The sequence below is a fragment of the Phasianus colchicus genome, chromosome 10 (assembly GCF_987193195.1).
Source record: "Phasianus colchicus chromosome 10, bPhaCol1.hap1.1, whole genome shotgun sequence".
In the NCBI taxonomy this organism is placed as follows: domain Eukaryota; kingdom Metazoa; phylum Chordata; class Aves; order Galliformes; family Phasianidae; genus Phasianus; species Phasianus colchicus.
Window position 1 is genome coordinate 14,102,846 of NC_143445.1, and position 26,951 is coordinate 14,129,796.

The 26,951-nt window shown below is 45.2% G+C and overlaps 1 protein-coding gene across 2 annotated transcripts in view; it reads left to right on the forward strand.

The window, feature by feature from the left end:
- MB21D2 (Mab-21 domain containing 2) overlaps nt 1-8,654 on the forward strand; it is a 60,905-nt gene extending 52,251 nt beyond the window's left edge. Inside the window, exon 5 of one of the 2 annotated variants that reach the window (XM_031603401.2) lies at nt 4,973-8,654. In XM_031603401.2, the coding sequence (XP_031459261.1) occupies nt 4,973-6,237 (1,265 nt within the window). In that variant the 3' untranslated portion in view covers nt 6,238-8,654. The remainder of the gene's footprint in view (nt 1-4,972) is intronic. The other variant, XM_031603402.2, reaches the window with a different exon arrangement.
- The last annotated feature ends 18,297 nt before the right edge of the window (nt 8,655-26,951 follow it).

Below are 26,951 nucleotides of genomic sequence, written 5' to 3' on the forward strand. Positions count from 1 at the left end.
GGGAGCTTTCCTTTGAACAGCATTCCTTTTCTGCAGGATCTGCTGTTTGCAGCAGAATTGTCAAGAAACCACAGAGTGCCTATCTAGTGTATTTACTAAAAATGACAAAAGCTTTTAGTTTTCAACCAGCCTGGGGTGTCTTAGTATTTCTTTCAGCAGCTAAGGGTAAGAACTGCCTGGCCGAAGCAAAGATATCCTGAGATTTATCTCAGATTTACAAATTAATTCTCTTCTAATAATACCTGATGTGCATTTAGTACTGTCTGAGCATTCCCAAAAACTTTCTGAGCATCCAGGAGGTCAAACTTCCTTAGCTTTTGGGTCTAAGGAAGGTAATGATTTTATACAGAAAAATGAGGCATGCCCAAGGTTAACCATGCAGCTGCGTGGAACAGGGAGGAATGAGGCCTGATTCTGCTGGGTCTTTGGACAGATTACCAGGAGAAAGAGGGGAGGCAAGGTGGTGTATGCAGGGGATCTCTAGTCCTCTCTGTAGAAGGACAATTCCCATATGCCAAGGGAGCAGGCACACAGCATAGTGTTTTATGGACATCATAATGGGGGGAATGAGTGCTATCTCCACCTTCCTGAGCTCCCTGCCTACCTGGGGATGCTCAGCTCTGCTTTCTCACAAAGCACAGCTTATCTCCCAGCAACATATTTCTACATATGTTGGAAAACACTCTGGAGTTGGGGCATATGGTTCCACAAAGCAAACTGCCCTACAAGAGACTTATGCTTCCTCTGGCTTGAAGTGCTAATCAAATGAGGGCAAATAAGATTTATTGGATCAAAAGCAATTCCCAGCATTTCTGGGTCCTCAGAGACTGAGTGCTTCCTGGAACCCCTCTGGAGAGCCTTCTTGTGTGATAGTTCACTGGGGCCAATCTACCAAGGAGTTTAAACATACAGTGCTTTTGATGTCAGTGGGGACTTAGGCTGATTTCTTTAATGAGAAGAATGAAGCTATGTTTCTTCCCAGGTGCTGTCTGATGCTTGCTTTTTTTTTTCAATCTGATTGCCAAAAAGGCTGCTTAAGACAATAGGCAGATTTGTGCAATGCTGGCTGCAAGTAGCAGGAGGCTTCTGCTAGAGCACAGGCTTATGGCTTGGAGAGGGCAGGTTCAAATGCAAGGTCAACCAATGACTAGTGCCAAAGCACATCATTGCTATTGATTGAGGAAATGAGTATCCATTCACTTGGCTTTGTGGAGATCAAGTTACCTGTAAAATGAACAGGAAGAAGTAGTTATCAATGATTAAAAAAAAAAAAGAAATCAGCTCAGGTGTTGGATTTCTAGAGAAAATCTCAACTTCTGTAGGCTGGGAGCAAACAATTTTGTCCAGTTCTTCCTTTTCTGCATTCTGTCTATGTACACATGATGAAGTTGGAACTATGTGATCTGTAAGATCCTCTTCCAAACTAAGCTATTGCATGATTCTGAGATGAATATGTAAAGCATCCAAATGTCTCAGTTCTTTCAGTCCTTCACACAGAGTGCACCCTGGACCTGAGCCAAACCCACACCACTTTGTCCCTGTGCGTGTGTTGCAGGAGGGACTGTCTGACTTGTGGTCTGTGCAGCTTATGGGGAGCATTGCAGGCTATGCAGGAGGAGCAGGCGATGTAGGGGGCAAGGAAGAAGATGTAGGCTGTGTACTGTGTGAACTAGCAATGATTGCATATATATAAGGTATCAGGAAGGAAGCTATCAAGAAGGAACCCAAAGAAGAAAATGCATTTATATAAGGCATCAGGAAGGAAGCTATCAAGAAGGAACCCAAAGAAGGAAATGTGTATGTTAGAAAAAAGTTTTTGTCTATTTTTTTTTTTCTTGGGGTGAGTTTCTCCAAAGACAGATCTGTTCCTACTTATTTACACAAAGCTAGGCATGAAATAGCAGCAGATCCCAGAACGTGCTGCAATGGCTATGAAATCAGTTCATCTGAAATTCTGCAGTGCATGGAAAGCATCTTTGCATGGCTTTTTTTCCACAAACAGATTACTCTCTGTGACATATGCATCAGAGTTCCAGATCATTCAAAGATGCATCCTAAATCTGGGTGTAATGTAAAGCTAAAATCTCTTCTCCGTCTTTTCTTCTTCCCCTTGTATCACAATGCTTGGAATAGAAGTAAATCCTACTTTCCTGCTTCTGAAAGAAGGATGAAGGGAACTCATTTGCCCATTTGCACTACTCTGAATTGGCTGATAAATAAACTAACCAGCAAGCTTGGACTACTTTTCTATCTCCTTATTTTCACATTCCCTGCCTTCCTCGTGGTTGTATGCATAGTTACTCAATTGTTTGTTATGATGCCAAGTTTTGTATCTTGAGAAGGTCTTAAATTAATCACCCAGCTAAGAAAATGAACACAGACTTCTTATTTAGCAAGGTGCCAGCTTTGCTGAGTACCTTTTCAAAAGAGCATCATACAAGGTATGATTGCAAATTGCATGTTTTGCCTGGTAGCAGCAAGAATTGTCTTAAATGTCTGTGAACCTACTTTGATGCCACAAGAGTAGGAGGGTATTTCTACTAAAATAAAAAGAAGTTTGATCCTACGAATACTGCGTTCAGTCTTTACAGACAACTTTGTTGGGCATCTACAAAATTTACAAGATTACCTGTAACCCCTTCTAACTTCTGGCATGGAGACAGGGAGATGAAAACCCAAAGAGCCTGCTGGTGCTCTTATCTTAAGGAATTACATGAGCTACCAGTCTTGGATGTTTTTCTACGTATTTTCTATGTGTTTGCACTTGCATACCTGTTTCTGCTGTATGTGCATGTGATTCTCTCAGCTTACACTTGGGTTGTTGGAACTCGAGAGGAAAGCTTCGTGGCAAGTCAATGTATGCCATACAGTGCTGGCTAATGGGATTCTTTGAAATCCTTTCACATATCAAATAGATTTGTAAGTAATGGAGTCAGGCTGAACATACTGCAAACCCCAAAAGCCTTGTTGAATCCTGAATTTGGCTGTCCCAACTATTTATAGAACACTCTATGCTTATTCTAAATATATTTTCCTCAAGGGGACCTCATCTCAACTCCTTGCTCCACAGCCTAAATTGGATCAGCAATGCTGCTGTGATCTGTTAGCAAAAATTCCTTCTCTAGCTCTCTGTCAGAGTTGCTGATGTTCCTGGGGCAGAACTTGAAATGCTGCGTAAGGCAGTGCTCAGGGGTTTGGATTTAAACTCTGCAGCCATCCAGGAAGAGATTTTGATGATGTATGAGATCACTTCCTGTAGCCATTGCTTGACTGTTTCTATGTTCCTCCTTTGCTCGTAGGTCAAGGCTACAAGGATTGACTATGGCCTAAAGCAGTGCAGTACTTGCACTGGGTCAAGGTCAGGATGTAAAGGCAGTGTGTCAGTGCTGTCACCAGAAGTCTCTAGAAGTCATGTCAATTTAGGTACCCTTTAAAAATCCTGTTATTCTTGATGCAAGGAAGAAGTGACTGCTGTGTACTTGGCCTGCGTGCTCCTTAGGGTAGCATTGCATCTAAGCCTCAGAAAATGTCTTTGAGGTTGACAGAGACTCTTTTTGGTAATCTTCCTTAAATGATGAATGGGGCAGCGTGTAGCAAGATCACAAAGTGGGATTAGCTCAGGACTTAGCAGGAGGAGTTCCTTAGCACGCCACCAGAGCGGTTTCCTTCTCTTGCAGCCTCTGGAGCTGCATGAAATTAAATGGGTTACATCCTTACCTGTCTGGCAGGAAAATCACTCCAGCTCAACACAGCAAAATGGACATGGTCCCTTGCTCTGGAGAGCAATAGAACAGGTGGAGTGTATTTTACAAGATCTTTCACATGGAGGATTTCACAGTGTCCTCAAATATTGCCACAAGTTGCACACATAGGCTTTCTTTGTTGTCTCCTCAGCTCTCCCAAGGATGGGTGCATTTCACTATGGTGAAATGTGTCTGCATCCTGGGCTGACAGTTGGGTGGGCAGCTTGCCTCACTATGCTTCTGGCTAGTTATTCCCACTAATGTGTATCTTAACTTGATTTCTTTGTAATGTAAGGTCAATTTTAAGCCTAATTTGAACACTGAATGATGTGGTAATTGTCTCAGCTGCTGCGTGGAGTTTCTTCTTATTCTGCTGTTTCTGTTCTGTGAACAGAGTAGAGTGGTATATATAGCACAGAGTGAAAAACTTGCTTTGTGCAACTGGTGCGGGCAGTGCAGGGTGAGGGGGAAGTGCCTGGTTTTCGTGATGAAAATAGAAATCTGTCTTCATGTCTGTACTCTGGGGCGCTGATCAGATATATTATGGAATGATACTGTCACCACAGCTTGAAGAACTAATTTCAGAGCTGGCTTCTATCCTTCCTGATAGTTTAACCAATCTCCATTCCCCCATAAGAAGAGGACGTACTGCCTTTGTTCACACTGCCTTGCTAATCAAGGAATTGTAAAGTCTGACCTGCTTGAACTAATGCTTTGTAGCTACCCATTCGCTCACATGCAGACCAGCCCCCTGATGCCCATCCAGCTATTTTCTTATACTGCAGAGATAATAGGGACAGTGCGTCAATTAATTCCATGAATTTCTCTTTTCTTTTTGAAGCGTTTGTCTACCGTGGAAATTAGGAACATATGCTAAAATACTGGCTTAGACAATACTTGAGAAGTTAAGCTTAGTCCTCAAAGTAGCCTTGCTATGTTTTGCTGGAGGCACTTGATTTTTTCCATTGCCACCAGTGTGATGTTTAGAACAGACTACACATATTCCCATGAGTGCAGGGAAGTCCTGCCCTGAGTCAGGTGGGGCTGAAATTGGGCTGGTGCTGGGACTGGTGTGCATTTTATGTTGCACTAACAGTGATGGGTACCCCTGCCTGCTTTTTTTCTTCTGGGCAGGGGATGAGTTATAGACCTGTTGAAATCCTTTATCCCAAATCTGTTTGCCTTCTTTTGCCTTCTCATCAAAGGACTCCTCTTTCTCTCTTTTGCAGGCATGGTTCAGAAACTTGACCAGAAGCTTCCTGTAGCCAATGAGTACCTGCTCCTTTCAGGTGGTGTGCGGGAAGGCGTAGTGGACATTGATCTTGATGAGCTGAATGTTTATGCGCGAGGCACAGACTATGACATGGACTTCACCCTGCTGGTGCCTGCGCTGAAGCTGCATGACCGCAACCAACCGGTCACGCTGGACATGCGCCACTCAGCACTGTGCCACTCTTGGCTGAGCCTGCGGCTGTTTGATGAAGGAACTATCAGCAAATGGAAGGATTGCTGCACCATTGTGGACCATATCAACGGAGCTACCAATTATTTCTTCTCTCCAACAAAAGTTGCGGACTGGTTCTATGACTCCATTAGCATTGTCCTCTCTGAGATCCAGAAGAAGCCTCAGCGAGGGATGCCAAAGGTGGAGAAGGTGGAAAAGAATGGGACGATCATATCCATCATCTTGGGAGTGGGCAGCAGCCGAATGCTGTATGACATTGTTCCTGTGGTGTCCTTCAAAGGCTGGCCAGCTGTGGCCCAGAGCTGGCTAATGGAGAACCACTTCTGGGATGGAAAGATCACAGAGGAGGAAGTCATAAGTGGGTTTTACTTGGTGCCTGCATGTTCCTACAAGGGGAAAAAGGACAATGAATGGAGGCTGTCATTTGCCAGAAGTGAAGTTCAGCTGAAAAAGTGCATCTCCAGCAGCCTCATGCAAGCCTATCAAGCCTGCAAAGCTATCATCATCAAATTGCTGTCCCGCCCCAAAGCCATTAGTCCATATCACTTGCGGAGCATGATGCTATGGGCTTGTGACAGGCTACCAGCCAACTACTTGGCCCAGGAAGACTATGCCGCCCACTTCCTCCTGGGTCTCATCGATGATCTCCAGCACTGCTTGGTCAACAAGATGTGTCCTAACTACTTCATCCCCCAGTGCAACATGCTGGAGCACCTCTCTGAAGAAACCGTCATGCTGCACGCACGGAAGCTGTCCTCAGTCCGCTCAGACCCCGCTGAACACCTCCGAACTGCCATTGAACATGTCAAAGCAGCCAACCGGCTAACGCTAGAACTCCAACGGCGAGGCAGCACCACCAGCATCCCCTCCCCGCAGTCAGACGGAGGGGACACCAACCAGCCTGACGACCGACTAGCCAAAAAGTTGCAACAGCTAGTGACTGAGAACCCAGGGAAGTCCATCTCTGTCTTCATTAACCCAGATGATGTCACAAGGCCCCACTTCAGAATCGATGATAAATTTTTCTGAGCTTTCGTCAGTGTTTTTGGGGATTTTTTCTTCTGTTTCATTATTTTAAAATACTTACAGCGTGCAGGTTTTTTCAGTTGTTTTTTCCTTGATGACTTAGTCTCTTGTTTTTTACATATCCAGCATAGATTGAATCTGTTGAGAACAATCTGAATAAATTATAATTCCTGGTTCTGCAGGACGGTGCAGATTTTGAAATAGTACATTACAATTTCATATGCTGCTTTGTTTGTTTTTTGTTTTTATTTTTGAGGCACCCATCTACATTTGTGAGTAGTTTCTAAAGGAGATCATACACTATAAACATACATACCAGTGTTAGATTCTTTTTTCAAGCTTCCAGAATTTCTATATACTGTTGGGCCCCTGAAAGGGAGAACTCACTTTCTGCTGTGTAGGAAATTCACTTTTTTTTTTTTTTTTCTCCATGAGCTTCCATTACCCTAAAGAAATGAGAGAGACTTTGGGTTGGAAAGCACTATTGGTAATTTGATGAGGCCAAATCTAGCGGGCTGAAGCCCAGTTCATCTGTTCTTCATACTTTTCCTACCTGGGAAGAACGCTGACTTTAGAGATATTGATGGTTTTGGGAGGAAGAGTTGTTTCTGTTTTGATCTACTTTTTGAATGTAATTGTTCATAAATGGACCTTGTGTAGTCCAGAGGGTTGTTTCTGCTGCTTTCCCGTGCGGAATAAGGTTATGGAATGTTAGTTTTAGTGTGTGTAATTATTCAAAGCCTTATTTAAATTCTATTAAAGAACATACCATTATAAATGTTAATTGCACTAATGAAATCTCTGCCATTACCTCAGTCCCACTGTTTGTGTTTCTTTCATGAATTAGCATCTGTTATTAGGTACCAGTATTACAGATTGCTCAAGGCCCTTTGGGTCTCACGGTTTCAGGTGATTTCTTGATTGTCTTTTGTAAAAGACTTCCTTGTTAGCCCTGCGATGTTTGAGAAGTCAGATTTTTGCATTGGCATATTTCTTTGGATGCGTATTGTGTGTTGCAGTGCATATTGCATTAATATGTATTGCATGTTGTTGAAACGAGTCTACCATTAGAAAAAGACGTAATGCTAAAGAAGTGGTATGTGCAAAGTGAATCGGCCAGATCTCGAGCAAAGGAGCTGTCTTGCTTCTCTAATGCATGTATTAGGCCTGATCCTTCATGGCATTTACCATTCCCATGACTCCCGTGGACTTTTCTGACTTACCGTGGGACATGAGAGATCTTACTTTGGTCTCCTGTTTGCAGAAATTGTTTGTATGTAAACTTGTAGTGCGACAGTAACGAGGGTTAGTCTGAGCCAAAAATAATCCTAAGTATAATAATAATATCAAGGATGATAATTCCGAGGATTCCAAGTTCAAGGATAGAGTGGCTTTTTTGTGCCTGGCTGGCCAGTGACTGATATTTAGGCCTTAAATCAGCAATTTGGGCTTATTGATTTTCCCAGAGAAGCTGTTCTGATCCAAACTTGATGCATGTTTTAAAATGTGTTTATTAGAGCAGCTTGAAGTATTTTTAAAATACGTGACAGACAAATGAGGAGCATATAAATGAGGAGTAAATTCTAACAGATAAAAATTGTGTATGAAAAATGTGTCACTTCTTTCTCCCAGCCTGTCTGGTAATGAACCCAGGCTGGTGGAGCAACACACCAGCAGCTTTGGAAACTGCATTATTTTGTCAGATAGCAGGGAGGTTTTGATGCCTATCTAGTGCCCAAGTCATATCTTAAAATGAAATTTTGGCTCCTCCATCTCTTAGGCATACTTTGTTTCACTGCTGTGGCCAAGATGCTCAAATTTACCTGAATTTACTGGTACACACTTATATGAACCTGAAGAAGCTCTCCGAAGTTGCTGGCTAGATGAAGTGGATGAGGATTTAACTTAAAAGCACAATTGGCAGTGATGGCGAGCCCTGGTACAGCTGCAGTTATGGCCTGGAGAAGGACATGTATTGACTTCAGTGGAGGCAGAAGTCACTGGCTCCTACCAATTTGGCTGTTGCCAAAGATGAGTCTCTATGTAAATCCATGTACCTGCCAGCAGAGGCTGGAGGACCAGCTGGGAATCCTCCCCAGGAGTACTTGGAAAATGCAGATTCATTGAAATCGTCTTTTCCCCAATCTCCAGGACTTCTGTCTGCTGGGAAAAGAGCCTGAGCTCCACAATGAAACGTCCCACCGCTATGTGAGAAAGATCTGCTCCACACAAGGCACCAGTAGCCTGGCAGGCAGAGCCCCTGGGAGCCCCACTGTCTGCTCCAGTGCTCCTGAGTTATGCAGCTCTCAGCCTTCCTCATGCCAGTTCAACGTCTCGATGACCAGCAGTTTGGCTGGCCCGTGTCAAGCTCTGGTGTGTGCTCCTTTTTTTTTGTTTTGTTTTGTTTTAATTAAAAAACATTTTGAAAAGTATCCGTCTTGTTCTTCCTGCATTATGAGGAAAAGCTGTGTGTGTGTCTTTGTTGGGGGGTGTAAACTTGGCTTTCTACCAGACTGGAAAGCAGCTTCCCAGGTAGGTTTGAGAGAACTTGTATCCTAGGCTGTCTGTCTTCCAGGGAGGCAGAATTCTAATCTTCAGCTGGTTTTGAATCTCAGTCTAGTTTATTTGCTCCTTTCTACATACTAGCTCAACTTGATGCAGCAGGTTGCCAACCAGAGTTAGTGTGTGCTTTGTCTGTCAAAGGCTCTATCCTGCCCACTCCTGCTATCCCTTCTCACCTTTTGGTACATGTTGGGAAGACTTTCAAAGTATATAGGTATCACATGGTTTAGATAACAAAAAACAACAATTCTTCACTGCATCTTGCAAGTTTCAAGGGTACTGTGGTGCTTTTTGTATTCGAGAATTCTTGGAAGTCCTTGTACAAGCATTTTCGAGCACCCAGCCCCATTGGGCATCCCAGCTGTGGCACTACTCTTGGAACAAGGTTTTGCCTTTGCTATTTCAATGGATTTTCTGGCTGATACCAGGGTAGGAGAAAGGGCTTGTGGTACTGATTCCATTTGTCACTTCTGTGAGTCCTGGTCTGCCTCAGGTATAGCTGAGTCTGTAGAGTTGACAGTCACCAGCTGGTGGGGGAATACATGGGGATAAAGGAAAAGATGCCTCCTTACAGACCAAAAGTCAGAGACTCCTTATGGTTGCATTGCTCTGCTCTCAAGGCCTATTGCTTTGACAGCAGCTCCACATAACTTCATCCTCTGAAGATAATTCTGTAGAGGTTTATTTCAGTGTCTCACCAACCTGCTTCATGTGTAGTGATGAATGCAGATTGCAGCTGGGTAATGAAAAATAGCCAGGAAGTGGTGGTTGGGACTGGAGGGGCATGGAACAGAGCTCAAATCTCAGTAAAATCCATTGGGACTTGAAAATATGCTTGAAATTAAGTGTGTTTTCTTTGCTGGATCAAACTGATTATCAAGGTAAGCAGTCTGTTGCATTTTATTAACTCATGCGTAATGCAGGCAACCATGCCTAGTGCAAGCAAATGTGGCTGAGGGAGGGGAGAAGATGGGCTTTGCTAGTGGTTATTTCTTCAAATTTTTTGTTAAAATTTGTATGATTGTTACCTAGAATTGACTAAAAAGAAATAATCTATCTGTCCCTTTTTGCAGGTTCAGCATGGGATACGTTTTGCCAGTTTGTTTTGTATTACAGAGAGTGTGTTGGAAAGGTCAGTGGGCAACGGAGCACAGTGATGTTCAGATTCTCCTGACGTTGCTCGGTGATTAGAAATATTCAGCATGTAAATAGCTTGTTCAACATCAGCAAGTACATCATCTCCCTCCTGCCAGCTTGCTTAGGGTGAGCTAATGGACTTTAAACATTATGCAGCTGAGAGAGTTGCTGTCTCTAATAGCTCCTGATTAAACTCTCCAGAAGGGAAGATAACCACTGTGGGGCAGAGGCTAAAAAATGGGGTGTGGGGATGGGGATGGCAGGGTGCACAAAATAGCAGACATTAGAAAGCTGCTGGCCAAGGGGCACTTGCTGATGTGTTGTATTTAGGGAAATTCAGCTTTATATTTAGCACATTTTGGCTTTTGAGAACTGTCTTTCTAATGGAGCCCAATTTATTTCCTCTGCTTTTAGAATAGTGACGAAATAGCCCTCCATCCCTTCTCCTCCCCCATTTCCCATTTGTAATCTATTATTTTAGGGCTGATCTGAGGAACTATTGTGTTCTTTTCCTATTATCTTAGTCTCTGGCTCAGCACTGTGCTTCCAAGTTGAATGTAGGCTTCTGGGGGTTATTTTTATCTTGCTGACCTTCTGTGGTAGAGGAACACGCTCTCATTCACTCACAGACAGCCTGATTTGCTAAGCAGAGATGTGGGTGCATACACATACATCAGGCTCCCTTCAGATTCACTTGGCCTTGTCTCTGCCCCTCAGATTTTTGCAGTGAAGACATTGCTGAGGCCTTGCTGGGCATAGGAAAACCATTTGAAGATACAATATATGATTCTCAAGTCTTAAGCAAGCCCTAACAGAAGCCGAAGCCAAACAGCAGACACTTTTGTCCTCAATTCTCATCCCCTTCGATCCCCTTGTTTTGGTTTTCTTTTTGGGAGGTAATGAAGAGAAAGATGATCTGCTTCTGTCTGTCTCAGTGGTACAAATCCTAGATGTAGCTTGTGATGTTAGACACTTTAATTAATGGCTCTGCTTATCTCAAGGGCTCCTTCTTTCTTTACAACCTACCACGACATTGATAGGACTGGGAGAGGATTTTATGATCTGTTCAACCAGTTCACAACAGAACTGTGTGAAGAAAGGAATGGACATTTTTCCTGAAGAATGAATGAGCTTGTATCCTTCTGCCTCCTCTGTGCCAAGGCTTGTGCACAGCATGTTGTTAATAGCCATTTCTAACACTCCAGGAAGAAGTCTGGGGCTCTCTTAGCATTCCCCTGGAACAGAAAACAGAGGGGAGCTGGAGTGAGTGGGTGAAGACACAGTGTCCCCTTGCTCTGACCCCAAATCTCCGTAACAGTGCCAAAGCTGTAGTGATCGACTGCTGCTTATATGACAAGACATCATTGGTGGAGCTTCCAAGAAGAAAGGCAGGGTCTCAGCTGGCAAAGATGGCTCTCCAGGGAGAGGTACAGCAAGCCCAGCATCTCCTGCATGTCCTTCCTCATGGGGAAGTGCTCAGAACATACAAAGCACTGTGTCTTACACTTACATTGGCTTACAAGGATGCAAAGTATGTGACTCAGGGCAGTGAGGAATGAGGACCAACAGCAGTGTCTCTGTGAAAGCCATGTTTCCCCTTGACCTCTCATGCTGTCCTGTTCCTGTGTAAAAATGCCCAAACCTATAACCTCCATTTGGCATCCCTCTGTTTGCCAATGGCTTTGTCTAATCCTGACTGAGGTACACAGTGTTGCATTCATTGCATTATTTTGTTACTCACTGATGACAAAACTGGAGCAAAGGTGGGAAATTGTTTCAGAAAGCCTCCAGAAAAAAAATTATGAGCCCATCAATTAAAGGAAAACATAGAAACTGAGCCCAGCAGTGCTGAATGCCATCAGCTCATTGGGACTGAAGAACTACTAAGTCCAAGACATATGTTACATGGTCAGTAGTACAGGGCTCCTGCAATTGTTCCTTCCCCACCTGCCCCCTCAGCCTGTTTCTGTATTGCACTCAGCACCCCCATGCCAGCATCTTTAAATAAGCATCCCAGAGGTGTTCTGTTAAAATAATGAACTAAAAGGAAAGAAATTGCAGCTCAAAGAAGTTGGGATAAATACTTTTTGTACTTTGTTATAGTCATCTGCAACCTCATCCTCCATGTCACCTGTCTCACCAACTTATTCACAGAGTAGCAAGCATCGTGGTGCAGGAAGGAGGAGAAATGCAAGTTCATGTGAGTTGATATAAATAATTTGAAAGTGCTGGCTTGTTCTTCTGATACACAGTGCTGCATTCCTGCCAGGGCATGCTGGTCCAGCATGCACAAGTCACTCTCTCTCATGTTAAAGTAAGCTATGGGGACAACTGTGTCAACCTTCCAGCATGGGATGTTCTGATGGGAAGTTCTCCTGAATAGGGAAGCTCAGCAGGGCATGTCTCCCATCTTGATACTTCTATCTAAAAATGTTGCGAAGACAGCACAGTGCAGCAGTGCAAGAGCAAGGCGTGTCAGGCAGTTCCTATACAATGTGCCAGGGACCTTTATGGTGTTTGTGGGGCAGCTCCTGCCTAGTTTGCCTTTCTTGCAACTCTGCCTTCACATACAGGCTCAGGAAGGTCTCTGCTATGGGCTAGAGGCATTGGGCACGGCACAGCACAGCAGACAGGAGGTTGGGGTGGTCCTTTTGGGCCCGGCTGTCCTGGTGGCCCAATCCTGTCAACTGCTTTCCTTTTATTTCAGGCTATATAGCTGCATATGCCTTAGAGAAGTAAACATGTCTTTCCACAAAACTGGGGGGGGGGATTACAATTTGGTGCAATTTATTAGTAGCTGGGATGGTTCTGATTTATCACACAGAACTGAGCTAACCACATCCAGCTACCTCCTGTGTAATGCTGAGTGCACTTTCCAGCAGTATGACCCCTATTAAGGATGAGCCCTCATGCCAGCACAGCTGGGACCAGCAGCAAGGGCAGCTTGCAGGTGTTGCTCTCCCCACACTGACTTGCTCTTCCCTTCAGCGGCACTAATTAGACCACATGCAGCTTCTGTTTCTGGGAAGAGCTCTTTTAGTGCCAGCTCAGGTATCTCTTGACTGCGTGACATTTGCCAGCTTGGAAATATCCACTCTGCTTACAGATCCAGATAAGAACAAAGCCTCATAGCAGTACTGCAGTCTCCCAGTTCTTACTAGGAATAGCCTAGTGTTGTCTTCCTATGGCCTTGTCCTTTCACATGCCTGGCAAGATCGAGTGTTATTTTGAGGGCCAGGGTGACAATCCCTGCTCTGCTCTGTTTGACATACAGTGCTTCAGCAAGCACCCACGTTTGCCAGTCTGAATGCAAAAGGAGAGCTGAGAGAATAGCAACATGAATTCCTGAATGTGTTTGTATAACGATCTCCTGCATGCATAACTCACTTTCAGTACCTGATTTTCATGCTAGTCACAGATTATGTTGATTTGTACTTCTGCAACCACTGAAATTCCCTAGCACTCAGGTAGAGACAGGAATTTCTGTTAAATATATCTAGTATTTCTCCAGGTTCATTTGAAGAGAATGATAATATGTCATTGCTCCCAGTGGGGCCATAGCTGCCTCCCAGCTTATGTCTGCTAACACGCATTAGAGATGGGTTTGAATGGTAGCAATCAATAGCGAGAACTGCAGCGGCTGTAACTGCTAAGTGCAGCTCTAACATTCCTTATGCAAACGCTGGTACTCACCAGAGAGCAGCCTGCTCAAATGAGCAAAGAAGTGAGATTGATTGCTCTATTTGCTAAATGATTGCCAACATTTCCTCTTTTGTGTGTGTGTGTGTGTGTGTGTGTGTGTGTGTGGTTTACATATCTTACAAAAAAAAAAAAAAGAAAAAAGAGTTTTGGAAACCGGAGAGGGGAACACTAAGTGAAACTAGCAAAATAGCACCTCTCTTTTTGGGACAGGTGTGTGTTGTTCACACTCTTGAGTGCAGATTAGGACCCAGGCAGCAGGGTGCTGTCTCCTCCACCTTCTTACTGCCTGCAGACCCCATCAAAGCACCTCTGTCCTGACCCTGCTCACAGACAGGACTGGTGCATGGGTGTTACAGCCCTCTGCATGGCTCCTGGCCTTCGAGTGCACCATCTAAGAGTGTAATTCACTGACCAGCCTGAGGCTGGACCTGGTGGCCCAGGAGCCAGCACCTGCTGCTCACAGACTGATGGGATCACCAGCTCTGGAATTTGCTCACGCTAAAAGCCGGTTCATTTGCTCTGAACACACAGACGACACGTGAAGAGAGACTGCTGTTATGTCACACTGGCCCTGAGGGTCTGGGATCGCTTTCTTACTCCATCTGCAAGCTGGAATGATTACAGTTTGACTGTATTTATTACAATTGACTGAATAGCACTGACCTCCTTCCCCCTCCTTAACACACAAAAAAGTGGGATAGGAGAAAATCCCTCATCTTTCTTGTATTGTTCTGGGCCCTTCATTACATGCCCAGGCATGTTCGTAGCAGGGCCCACATGGCTCAAGGCCCTCAGCACAGCTGGGCGGGCAGCACAGGTGAGGCCCATCTGCATCAGCAGCCATTTGCAGAGGCGGGGCAGAACGGAGGGGAGAAAAGCAGGAGAAGAAAGCAGGAGGAAGGCTGTGCTGCTGGGTCTCTGCTCCAGGGGAGGATTGGTGATGGACTGTGAGGTAAGTGAAAAGTTGGGGTTTGCACAGTTATGGGGGGGGGTGGAGTGCATGGGAGTGGTGTTGAAGGGATCTAAGCATCAAGAGTCCTGTTGTCTGTTGCCTTTTCCTCATAAAAGGCTTGAGGTTGTGACAAGAAGTTATTGTGGGAGGAGGTTTGGTTGAAGAGCTAAGCAGTAAGGTTCATAGAAGTTGCCTAATGCCGAAGGCAGCAGCCCTATAAATGCTCTTGATAATGGTCATCAATGTCTATACCTCTTTATCTATGGGGAGGGATGTGGTGGGACTGTAGAGAAAGGGTGTACTGTGGGCAGCTGTGTTCATTCAAGCAAATGAAGCTGCTTGGTTAGACCTGGTGTGAGGAGCGTGTTATATAGCCTGCATTTTGGTGGGAGATGGCAGGTGACTCTGGATGTGAGAACAGTGCTGAGTGCAGGTGGGTGAACCTGCGTCAGTCTCTTTGTGCGTGATCCTGGTGACACCTACAGAATTATAAGATTGCAAGCAGGAAAAGGTGCTGTGGAGAACAACAGCAACAATATATGAGTCCTGAGTAATGCTAGGATTCTTCTCAATGGGCTGTGAGGATTTGCCATTGAATCTCCAAGGACAGCCAAATAGAGTTTGGTTAAGCTGATGAGCAGAAAACCATTCCTCCTCTGTAGGGAGAAATGGCTCTTTTCAGTCCAGGATCTCTAAGCTCACATTTATTTGCAGTGTGCTCTATTGTTGCTCAGCAGTAGCAGACCTATGCCTTGCACCTTTCTTCATGGTTTGGAGGGGAATGGTGTGTTAGGAGATGGTGGTGCGATACAGAGATGCTGATACAGTTGGATGCTTTATGGCACTGACCAGTGCTGCTGACAGGGCTCTGATGATGTCCTGGCCAAGCACGGCCACCAGGGAGAGGTGATGCTTCTGTCACTACTTCTCTAAGAGGTTGCTTCTTGAAACGAGATAGAAGTTGTGGCTTATCTGTGGCAAAATGTGCATCTAGAGAATCTAGTGGAGAAATGCCGCTCCTTCCCAGAGGCATCTGCACTCACACTCTGGTGACTTGGGATGTAAATTTTCCCTTTCCTTTCTGAAGGGCTGCTTCAAACTCAGTTCCCAGAGTCCTGTGTGCTGAGCACTGAATGTTCCTCCTGGATTATCCCACCTGGAATGCTTACAGTGATACTCTTAAAGACCAAACAGTGAGAGTCATCAGCAAAGCACAGGTGTGCTTTGTTTTTGTTAATGCTTATGCCCGAGTGTCTCAAACTCTGATATCAAAGTCCTTATAGCCTACACAAAGCTTCTGGTATGTTAAAAGCACAAATTGTGCAACAATATGCTTTATGGTACATCAACACGCTGCAACCTGATCTTGGCTTAATGCATTTTAAAGGCTTGCCTTCCCTCCTTCTCATGCTGTACTGCCTCCTTTCTGCACCTTTCCAAAGAAAGAAAAATAGCCTAGAAAAGCAATTTTTTCCAGCTCATGTAATTACTTTTAAGCCAATGTACTGCTCTTGAGAGGTGTTTAGAACTTCATAATGCTGTTCCATCTCTGCTCACCTATGAACATAGCTAAGGGATATGATTATGCCATCCATCTTCACTGACCCTAAAGAAGTAAATCCACCAAGTGCTGGGGAGGCTTTGGTGCTTATGAAATAGAATTTCAGGCATGCCTACACCACAGGTGGCAGACATATTTTCATTGTTCTCTGCTCAGCCTGATGAGCACATCAGTGAAAACAGGCAGAAATCAAAGTTTCCAGGTTAGAGTTCGAAAAGAAAAGCCACCATCTTCTTATCAGGCTCTCATAGTTGTCTTCAGGAGCTTTGGTGTGAATTTTTAACTTACTGGAAGTGTATATTACTGGTTCCTGTTACAGGTCAGAGAATGGCTTTTTTCTCTGCTGGGTTCCAGCTGCCAAATGAATCTGAACATCTAATGGCAAGGGTGCTCTGTGATATGATCTCTTCTATCCAATGGGTATAAATGTGTGATGAACAGTTTTACTACAAACGCGAATGGAGGTCTGACTCCAGTCAGCTGCTGTTCCTGTTTGCTACCCCTGATGTTGAGTGAGTGAAGGCTGTTGATTTCCATATGGAGATGGGCTAAAGCAGCAGTGATACTCTAGATCTTGTGAATTTTCATCACTGCTGGAGAACTTGATTATCTCAGGTAACAAGCCATTGCCACTGGTGAGAGATAAGACTGAATAAGACTGTTTCATGCAGTTTTCCTGAAACGATAGTGCCCTTTTACCTTTCAGATTTTAACAATGCAGAAAGATAGCACTACATGACCTTGCTTTTGGCAGTGAGCATGAATTGATGGCAGCCAGCAACATATTTTCATCTGCTCTCTGTTCAGCTTCTTCCTTCCCAGTCCTCTTCTCTCTGTTTGCCCTTGTAATTGGAGATAAGCTGGACCTACATAGTTATGCAGCATCAGAAATGTAATCTAGACATCTCTTCTGTTTGAAGGGCACATTAGAAATGTGATTCACAGAAGTCAGATGCCGACAATCTATTTTCTGTGAGCAGCTCTGGAAAATCTGAGCTGCAACTATTGATAGATACCTGTTTGAGGGACACCTGGAGGTGTTTGACGTTCTCGAGAGAACAGCACAAGGCCTCACTGAAAAGCAGCTTTGCTCAAGGACAGCTTTATCCCCTCCCTAAAGGGAGATCAAACTCTTTGTGGGAGGGCACTTGGGGGCCACTGGGGACTTTGATATGGTGATGAAAGCCTCCAAGTGATTCATTTTTTGAGCAGAACAGGAGTTCAGGCTGTGCAGGTCTGTGGAAGAGATTTTTCAAGTGCCCTCTCATGCTGTCTGAGAACAATACAGGACTTGCTGGAAGATCAGATGTGTTTTCTGTCTTTGTGCCTTATCCAGACCGTTTTGTTGATGAACAAAGGCTGCCTTGATGTGTGATGCAGCTGCTTGCCAAGGTTCAGATGCCCAAATCTGGCCCTCCTTCTCAGAGCATCGCTGAGCTGGCTTTTTTCCAGAGTGACAAACTTGTAGAAACATGGAAAGGAAGGTCAGACTGAACTAAGGGGAAGCAGTGAACGTAGGCAATAAGAATTGCTAAAATCTCTTGCCCTTTTCCAAATGTTGAAGTTCTGCAACTGCTGGCCAATCTTCACTTCCAGGTGTTGTCCCCTCTGAAGGTGTTCTTATAGCCTCCTGCATGTGCAAGCATTGTTTGGCAAGGTGAAGACCAAGGAAGTGGAAAGCTTACAGGGGGACAAGGGGGCTGCCAAGACCAAAAGAGCTGTCTGGGCCATGCCTATGCCTTGGGACAGGCAAAGCTGCTCCTGACAGTGGACTTGAGACTTTATTGAGAGCTGAAGATAGGGATTCTGCAGCCATGAAGTAGTTAGTGAGATCCTCAGATGAATTACAGCTCTGAAACTTCTACTCTGCTGGACAGTGGAGCTCTCAGAGCCACATCAGTTAAGCAAGTTACAACATCTGTCTGAATTTGGGGGTATTTTCCTTAGCTTGCCCTTTTGTGCAAGTCTTTTGGATGCTTGAATCCGTTAAGTGGTGGGAATGGGATGTAACGCTTTGGAATGCCCTGGCTGGGTGGTCAGTGAAGTCCTGTGTTATGAGATCCAGTAAAGCTGAGTTATCCGGATTAGACACTGCATCTGATTATCTTGCTGATAATCCTGCCCCCAGTAATTTAATCAGAATGGGGATTGCAAGGCCAGGATCAGACAGAAATAATGGGTGATTGCCCCCTTGTGCATCTGTGGCACTTGGAGCTCTGTTTACACAATATTTTTATGTTTAAATAAATACACATGTAGGGTTGGGTTCCCACTGATGTTGCAACTCTGGTCTCCAATTTTAACACTGTTCATAGGTGAACCAGCTAATGAGTGGCATGGGGTGAGAGACTGCTGTACTTGATTTGTTTGAATTCTCACAAAGTGTGCATGAGAGAGGACTGGAATGCAGTGCAGATTTAAACTGGGAACAGCAAAGAGAATGATCCAGCCCTGTAAGAGGAGTGGATGGTGTTCACTGGCTGCTCAGATAGAGGCAAATTTTCTTGCCCACCTCTATGAGAGGGTTGGGTGATGTGGTCTGTGTCCTGATCCCATCTCTGGCAGGGTTCTCCCAGCATGGGTTGAGAATGAAGCTGCTTAGGTACATGTTTGTAGAAGTACCTCAAGAAGGGCTATGTTCATCCTTTCAGTATTACAAAGGACAGTGATTTAGGCTGCCTGACTCCTGGAACACCTGCAAAAAGCTGGACCCAATGTGCCTAGCTTCCCCAGACCTCAACCAAGACCTTATTATGTGACTCACCCAAAAATACCTGTGTGGAAATAAGAATTGCTAAAGAGAACAGAAACAGGTGACTTTCACTGTGTCTTCTGACCCTAGCTGCCAAGAAGAGCCTTATTCAAGGCTGACTGGCAGTGCCTTAGGATTTAGGATGTGTGCTGAAAGATGTTGGCTAGGGAATAAGGGGTGCACTTGGAGCAGCTGTGTGCCCAGCTGAGTGTGAGCTGCTGTGTGTGCTCCTTGTTGCTGATCCATGGGTGTCACAACTTATGTAAGGCTCTTACTATGAGTGCCAACGTGATCTATTAGGAAGGCATTTGAGCAATGCTAATATGCTTAGAGGTGTAAAATGTGCTCTGTACATACCCGCAGTTTTTCAAGGATGGTTAAAATAAGTCTTGAGCGTGAATATCTACTAAGAGGTATGAGCTTGTGCTGAAAGTAATAGAGGGACGAGGTGGAAAAAAACAAGTTCGGCATTTCTTGTTCCAGCCAGGAGAGGGCAGAGGGACATGCACAACCTCTTGTGGCCTCCGGAGGCTGCTGGTGTTTAGTGATGACTTTTCATGGTTGCTGCCAGGGGGGCTGAGCAGGGGTGATTTCCCTTCCTATGCCACGATACCAGCAAGGTAGAGAGAGCGCTCAGCCTTGTGTGGGAATGAAGCCTATTCCAGCACAGGGATGAGCAGAAGTGAAACTGAAAGCAGGGAAAAGCTGACTGAAAAACCAAGGGATGAATGGGCATTGTGGGGAGGTAGGGGAGCAGCAGACAGCAGTGGCAAACCTGGTGCTGGAAGGAAGAGAAGAGCATCCCTCTATGTGCTTGTGCCTGGGTGTAAGTACCAGGATTCAGTGCTTTGTGCGGGGAAGGGGAGCTGGTGTGGCTGGAGCTCCCAGGCTGCCTGCCTTGAGGGAGTATGTGTGGCCCACCCACAGAGTCTCAGGTCAATGTGGCTTCTGCCTGTGCTGTCCCGTTGGAAGTGGCACCCAGGGCACTGCACTGATGTGCTGGTGTTAGAAGTTTGTGAGATGGAGAATACTCAGGATGAAGCAGTAGGTATTTCCAGCAAATGATTTAATTTTGAAGCTGTTTGCAAGTTTGTGCTTTCTTGGCACTGGTACAAAAACATCTTTCCACTGGAAAACAATCCCACTGCTTTTCCCACTTGCTGTTGCTACTGGTTTGGGGGGTTTTGTTTTTGGTGGTGTTTCATTTCCACTCCCTGCTGCCAGTTGGCTGCATGGGCCACCACTCAGTGTTTATGCTGCTCTAAGCCTTGACATAGCATCTTTGTTTGTTTGTTCTCTGTAATCTTGCTTGCTACTGCTGATCCCCCTTGCTTTCTCATCCCAATGTAATGTGGTGTTTGTTAATGCCCAAACTGGGCTCGTTCCAGCCTTGGCTTCCTCCTCTTCCCTTAATTGGAGGGTCTCAAACCCCACTGCTGTGCTGAATGTGCTAAACTTTTCCAGTTCTGCTACCTTGCTGACTAAATAGTTTTCCTTCTCCAGCTTGCTTGCTGGCATGGGATTCAGTCAACTGGCTTCCTGCCACCTTGAGTCACTCCAAACCTCCTCCTTCTGCCTTCGTTTCATTTTATGACTAAAATCTCTTCTGATTTTAAGTTTTAAGACATGTAAAACAATGTGCTCATTTGTCCTCCTGGATGTGAGCACAGGCACCATCTTGCACCTCTCAGATTCTGCTTTTCCTACCCATGCTGTTATTCTTTCACTCCAGCCCACCATCTCTTCTGGAAGCTCTGCCTTACTAATAAAACTGCCATCCAAACCCTCACATTTTTCTGTAGATATACCTCATCTATGCACCTGGACTTCATCAGAGTCAGCCCTTCTTTCCCCTGATGTCCTACTCTTGTCACCTGGGAAGGACCTGCAGGGGTGAGTTGAGTGGATGGGCAAAGAATAATATCTGATCCCACATAGGTGGTAGGTTAAGTGTTTTCTGCACTTAGTTCCTGTAGTGTCCTATGAAACTCACTCTGGACAACTGTTTAAGATGAAAAACCTTTGCACTCAACATATGTTGGACTCTAGAATGAAGGAAGAATGTGTACATGTGGTTCTTCCACCTTGAAGTGCTGTGCTTGCTGAGTCCACTCAGATGTCAAACCAGCAGCAAGTTACAAATGCTGCCCACAGTCTCAAAATGTTGTTATCCTTCTCTGGAAGGCCTGCAGCAAGGGCAGGGATAACTGCTGGAAAGGGAACCTGTTTTAAGTAACCTGCAGCTGGTTGTACTGTCAGAGTGAGCCCAGGATTCTTCCTTGAATCTCTGTCTACATTTGTATCTAGCTGTTGCCTGTGAGATAATGCTACAGTGTTTAATGTTACCATAGGTGGGCTAGATGTAGCAACACAGCTTAGGGAAAAGGAATGTATTCACTGGGCAGAGCTGCTGGTTCTTAACAATCATGTTTGGTAGACTTTCTTTTTTTGGGGGTGTGTTTTGGCTTTGCAGGTAGGTGATGTGGCTAAATCCCTCTGCATCTTATGGCTGTGCTGTGGCACAGCTGGAAAGGGGGAAGCAAGCAAGGTCTTCCAAATGCTGTTTGTTCATTCAGGCTCAGGCATGCTGGTTTTCATACTGTTTGGGTTGGTTGCAGCCCTAAGCTTCTGCAGTGAAAACAATGAGATCTCATCAATCAAGGAAAGTAAGGCTTAAAGAAATTGCTGTCTATGTGTACAAGCTAAGCAAACAAACCAACCAAGATTTTTCTCTAAGGAAAACCTCAGCAGGGAAGAGCAGACACATGCAGTATCTCAGCAAACTTATTTAATAAGCCATTGAAGGTGGCCTTTACATGATGTCCAGTGGATTTGGGGATAGTCGAGCAAAAATGCGTGAGTCCATTCTTCAGGTTGAGCATATGAATATTTTTTTGTCTGTACTACGGCTGCTCAAGTGCTTGAGGTTTGTGTCACAGCCTGACATAGCTCTAAGGTAGAGATAAATAACTTCACACCAGGAGGTTGTTCTGTCCATTTTTGCACCTGAGTGCATTGGTGTAGTTAAACTGTTGGGTCACAGCTTGAACTGCTGATTGAGCACCTGGGGGAGGTGTGTGGCTGGCCCAGGGAGCTCAGGCAAATAGTTTGCACCTGTGCTCCCCAGCTAATCAGAAAGGGTGGACCCAGGGTAGAGCCACCCTGGGCTCTTATAAGGGCCAGCCACTGAAGGGAGAGCACCTCTTGGACCTAGGCTGCTGGCTGAGGAGTGCTGTGTAACCAAGGATCCCCTTCATCAGCTGGGTGAGTTCAACTCTTTTGGTATATGACTGTTAGCCCACCTTCAAATACCTTGCCTGGTATCACAGAGAACCAGTAGGAAGCAACATAACTTCTTTGTGAACAGGACAGTTGCTCTTTGCTTCTCCTTTCCTCGCTTCTTTTCTCCTTGTTTTCATAGACTCATAGAATCACCAAGTTTGGGAAAGACCACGAAGGTCACATAATCCAGTACACCAATCTGTAACTACCATGACCACAAAATCATGTTGCTCAGTGTCATGGTTTTCTAATGCATCTCTCTTCTAACTGAATGTCACTTCTCAGTATATTTCATGGTATCTGCCAAGAGGAACTGGACAAACTCTGGGTTTTGGCCTAAGTTGTCACAGAAGGATGTAATTCCCAGAGGCATGGGAAAACTGCCCCGGGAATACACTTGCATTTGTTAGGATGTGACATTCTGGAAATCAGAGCGCCTGTTTAGGATTGTGGCTGGGCTTGCTGGTACTAAATGAGCTTCTTGGTGGGCATCTTGTAAGACTGCACCATCTGAGGTGGAGTTCAGCTCTCTAGGAATAGCTCATACAGGTAGGAGTAAGGCAAAGATATTGCCTCCTGGGATCTGAGGCTGGCAGAGGTCAGGCTGTGATGTCTGTAACATCACATGAAGAATATGAGTGCTGCTTAGCTCTGATGGCTGTGAAGTAGCCATGAGCAAATAGCTTTGTACTGTAGGCAAATAGGTAATAGGATTGTAAGAAATAGCCCATCCCCTGCAAGCATTCCAGCACTTGGCTCTGAGGAGTGCAGGCTGCCTGTGCCTGCCCCAGGTGAGCTGCCAGCAGGAAGCTCCTTCCTGTCTCAGCTCTGAGAATCTCCTTTTTCTTGTGTAAAGCATGCTGAATGGATGTAATTATCTTCTCCAATCAAGTCAAAAAGGGGATAATGCTTAAGTGGCTTCATTCAGCAGATTATTTTAATATTTACATTTTTTTGTGCATGAAAGCAATAATGGTGCAATTACCTGGCTTCAGAAAACAGCTCCCTACCCACACCTGACCAAGGAGGTGATTGAGTTATTTATTAAACTGAATAACCAGAGGTCTGGGGCTCAGATGGACCAGGAGCTATCCCTGAAAGCACTAAGCACATGGTGCAGGGATGGAAAGCAGCCTCCAGCTCTCCTAGGCTTTCAGGAGTTCAGGATGCCCAGTTCCCCGTAGCAAATGAAAATTTGGTGTCAAGGTGTTTGGGTCAGATCCAACTGCCATTAAAGTCAGCAGGAAGACTCCTGTTAATGGGTATTAGAATTTCTTCCAAGTGGCAGTTTAGTGCATTGCCTCTTTCCCAAGCTAGCAAGGCAGAAGGAAGGTGGGTGGAGTTCTCCAGTTCTGTTCTGGGAAGCTCCTTGCTGAGTGATCCAGTGCACTGTGATGCCCTTTTGCACTCCTAAGGGAGCTATGCCATGCAAAGACCAGATCTTCTCATCTGACCCTTTTAATAGCCTGATGAATCAAAACATTTAGCCTTTGCATTAATTTGTTCAAACGCTGAATTCAGATGGATCTGTCTATAGATGCTGATGAAGAATAGAAGTAATAGAAAGATAGTAGTACTTCACCAAACAAATGCTAGTACTTGGAAGCAGCTTCCTGAGTCAATACAAGGATGGCTGCCTTCTTTCCTGATTTTATTTCATATTAATTTTAGTCTTTGTTGTAAATAATTACAAAACTATTCATTTGTTTTGGTGTTTTTGTGACTTCTAGTACTTTCTTATTTGATAACAACATCTGATTAATCTCAACATTTGATCAATAATCTTGTGTAAATAAGCTGTTCAGAGGTTGTGGCTTGCTTTGGACTTCATTCCCTACAGCTCCTAATGCACTTCTCCCTTGCTTCTAGCAATTACTTAGATGATGTGAGGATGATGCTACCACAGCTGATGAGGCAGTAGTTCATAGTTTTTCTTGCTCATAATCAAAAGCAGTGTATATCTGCCTCAAGGTGGAAGATGACAGGTTGTGTAGAGCACTCCCTGTATTTTACGGATGCCTATTCTATATTTTTTAGGACTTCGTGTCTCTATTTACTCCTCTCCTTCCCCCACTACATTCTTTCTTATTTTAGTAGCATTAGAGGTCCTTCCTCCTGCTGCAGTGTCATGGCCTACTTTCTTACAACCTGCTGTTTTGGCTTGTGCTCCTCTGAGCACAGCTCATAGTCTGTGGGCATCTTCTGACACTGGTAACTGAGCAGTTTTGTTTTCTGTCCTAAAGGAATCTGTTTTTCTGGAAGTCAGCTAATGATACCTATTGAATTTGGGAATAGATTCTACAGAAAACAGGAGTTCCTCAAGCACTTGTCTGAGTCCTGCTCAGCAGCTGGTTTCAAGGTTAGGCCCACCCTGAACATGGGAGCTGGCAGTTACTGTTTTCCCCCTTGGTCAGAACTCAGTACAGCTCCTTTTTTTGTTAATTGTTTTTAAGGTCTGTGGGCAGGTCAAGTGCCTTTCTGTGCCCAGCAGTGAGAGCAGCTCTGTCTCTAGCCAGGAATTTGTTTGATCTGGATGCTGAGGTTGGCTTCTGAGCATTTTGGAAACTGGATTCTCACTCTCTGGCAATCAAACTGTAGAAGTGAAGCTGGCTTATGGCCAGTTTTGTGTGGAGCTTTGTATAGAATCTCTCTGCTGGCCCTTAGTGCCTTTGTGCGTGGATTTGCTGCCCTTTTAGGATGGTCTTCATCAGAACCTATCAAAGACCAGAGGAAATACAACCACTAGTGGTAGTCTCCATCCTGTTGTGTCCAGATTCTTATGTGCCTGCCACGACACCTGCACAGCTCTGTGCATGACCTTGTCTGTGAATGGAGAGGCTCCCTCTGGAGAGGGTATGGGAAATACCACTGGCAGCCCTGTGAATTTGCTACAGGAGAGTTGTGCCTCTGAAGTTCTCCTTCCACTCTGGCTTAAACAGTGTTGATGGGAAGGAGCCCTCTGGGTCAGCATACCTGCATCTCCTGAGTTCTGCAGAGCTCCATCTTACTATGGGTCAGGGAACAGCCTGATGTGATACTGAGATGCTGATAATGTACTTATCTTTATTTGATACTTGCTTACCTGGAAAGCCACAGTAAATACAGATCTGACTTACCTGAAGGGCTAGAGGAAGACCAGTAGTGTGATCTTGCCTGAGCTAGTCCAGATTTGTGATACTTCAGTGCAGCATGCCGAGTGGTGCTGCTGCAGGGGCAATTCAGCAATGCAGCTGAAATGTAGAGAAGAGTGCAGAAAATACAATATTCATTTCTGATGTTAAGTAGCTTGCAAGGTTACCTATGAATGGCAGTGGAAGGAAATACACTGAGTGGATTTGTTCCCTTTGTGTTAAGGAGAAGAGCCTTCTAGGCTCTGCAACTGCGTTCTATGCAGGAGGGCTTCTCTTTAAGCTGTTCTGAAATCCTAAGGATATGGGTATTAAGGACTTATGATGGTTTTGTGAACTGGAATGGAGATTATGACATCCCAAATGGCACCAGAAAGATCTGCTAAGTGAGACTGGAAACTGAACGCGTGGATTGGTGAGCTTGGGAGTTTTGCTTTAACTCTGCTCCTACCTGTTGTTAGCTCAGAGGAGTGTAGTGCAGTGACACTATGTGCAGCTCCCAGCACAGTGGTTATTTTGAGGGATTTTTGCAGTAATACAGATCATAAAAACAAGCACAGAAAAGGGTTTTACCATCCACATAATGCCTGAATAGACAATTAAGGGGAAAAATGAGTATAATACAAGAAAAATTCCAGATCTGGAGAAACTTCTTTACAGGGGCAAACTTAAGGAGCTGAATCAGCCATCTAAGTAGAAGTGACTTGATCATAGAATCACTCAAGTCGAAAAAGACCCCTAAGATCATTTAGTCTGACAGACCGCTTGCCACCAATATTGCCCACTGACCACATCCTTCAGTGCCACATCTCTTGATGTGTTCTTGAGTTCCTGGTGGTAGTTCCCTCACCTTCCAGGCTGTCTGTGCCAGTGTATCACCATACTTTCTGAGAATAAATTTTTCTTGATATCCAACCTGCTGTTCCCTGACTCTACACGACCTTCTGTCAGGGAGCTGTAAAGAGCAATAAGGTGTCCCCTGAGCCTCCTCTTCGCTGAGCCACCTTCCTTCCCTCAATCACTCCCCGTATAAGACTTGGGCAACAGGGCTGTGAAGGGTATGGAGCACCTTTCTGGACATGCTCCAGGGCTGCCATGTGTTTCTTGTAGTGAGAGGTCCCCAAATGGTCCTGGTATAGATGTTTTATAAGTTTCTTGTTAGTGGGGTGCAGCTTATTATTAAGCAGAGAGAGATTAAGCTCTAACAGCTGCATGCAGAAAGCAAAAAAGCCCAAACTACCCATAAGGTGGATGTTCTATGAATCAGCACAATTAATCTTGGAAAACTGTATCTAGAGAAGGCCCGAGCCTTCTGCTAAGAGCTCCTCTCCACGGCTGCTGGTGTTGCGGGCCCACACTGGGGGGACGTTAGTGCGAGCAGAGCAGTGTCTCCGAGCAAAGCGCCGTGCTCGGGGCCTCGGCCATGTGCAGAACTCCCCGCACCCATCACCTGTAGAAACCAACGCGGGCGGGCGGGACGCGCCGCGCGTTCCACAGCGCCCGGGCGACATCCCCTCGTCCCGCGGAGGCGATCGGTGCGTCCGCACTCCCGAAGCATCTCAGCCTCCGTGCCCGGCCGGGGGGCGGCGGGCGCTGGCGGCGCTCTCCTTGCGGAGCCCCGGGCCCGGCGCTGCGGGCGGC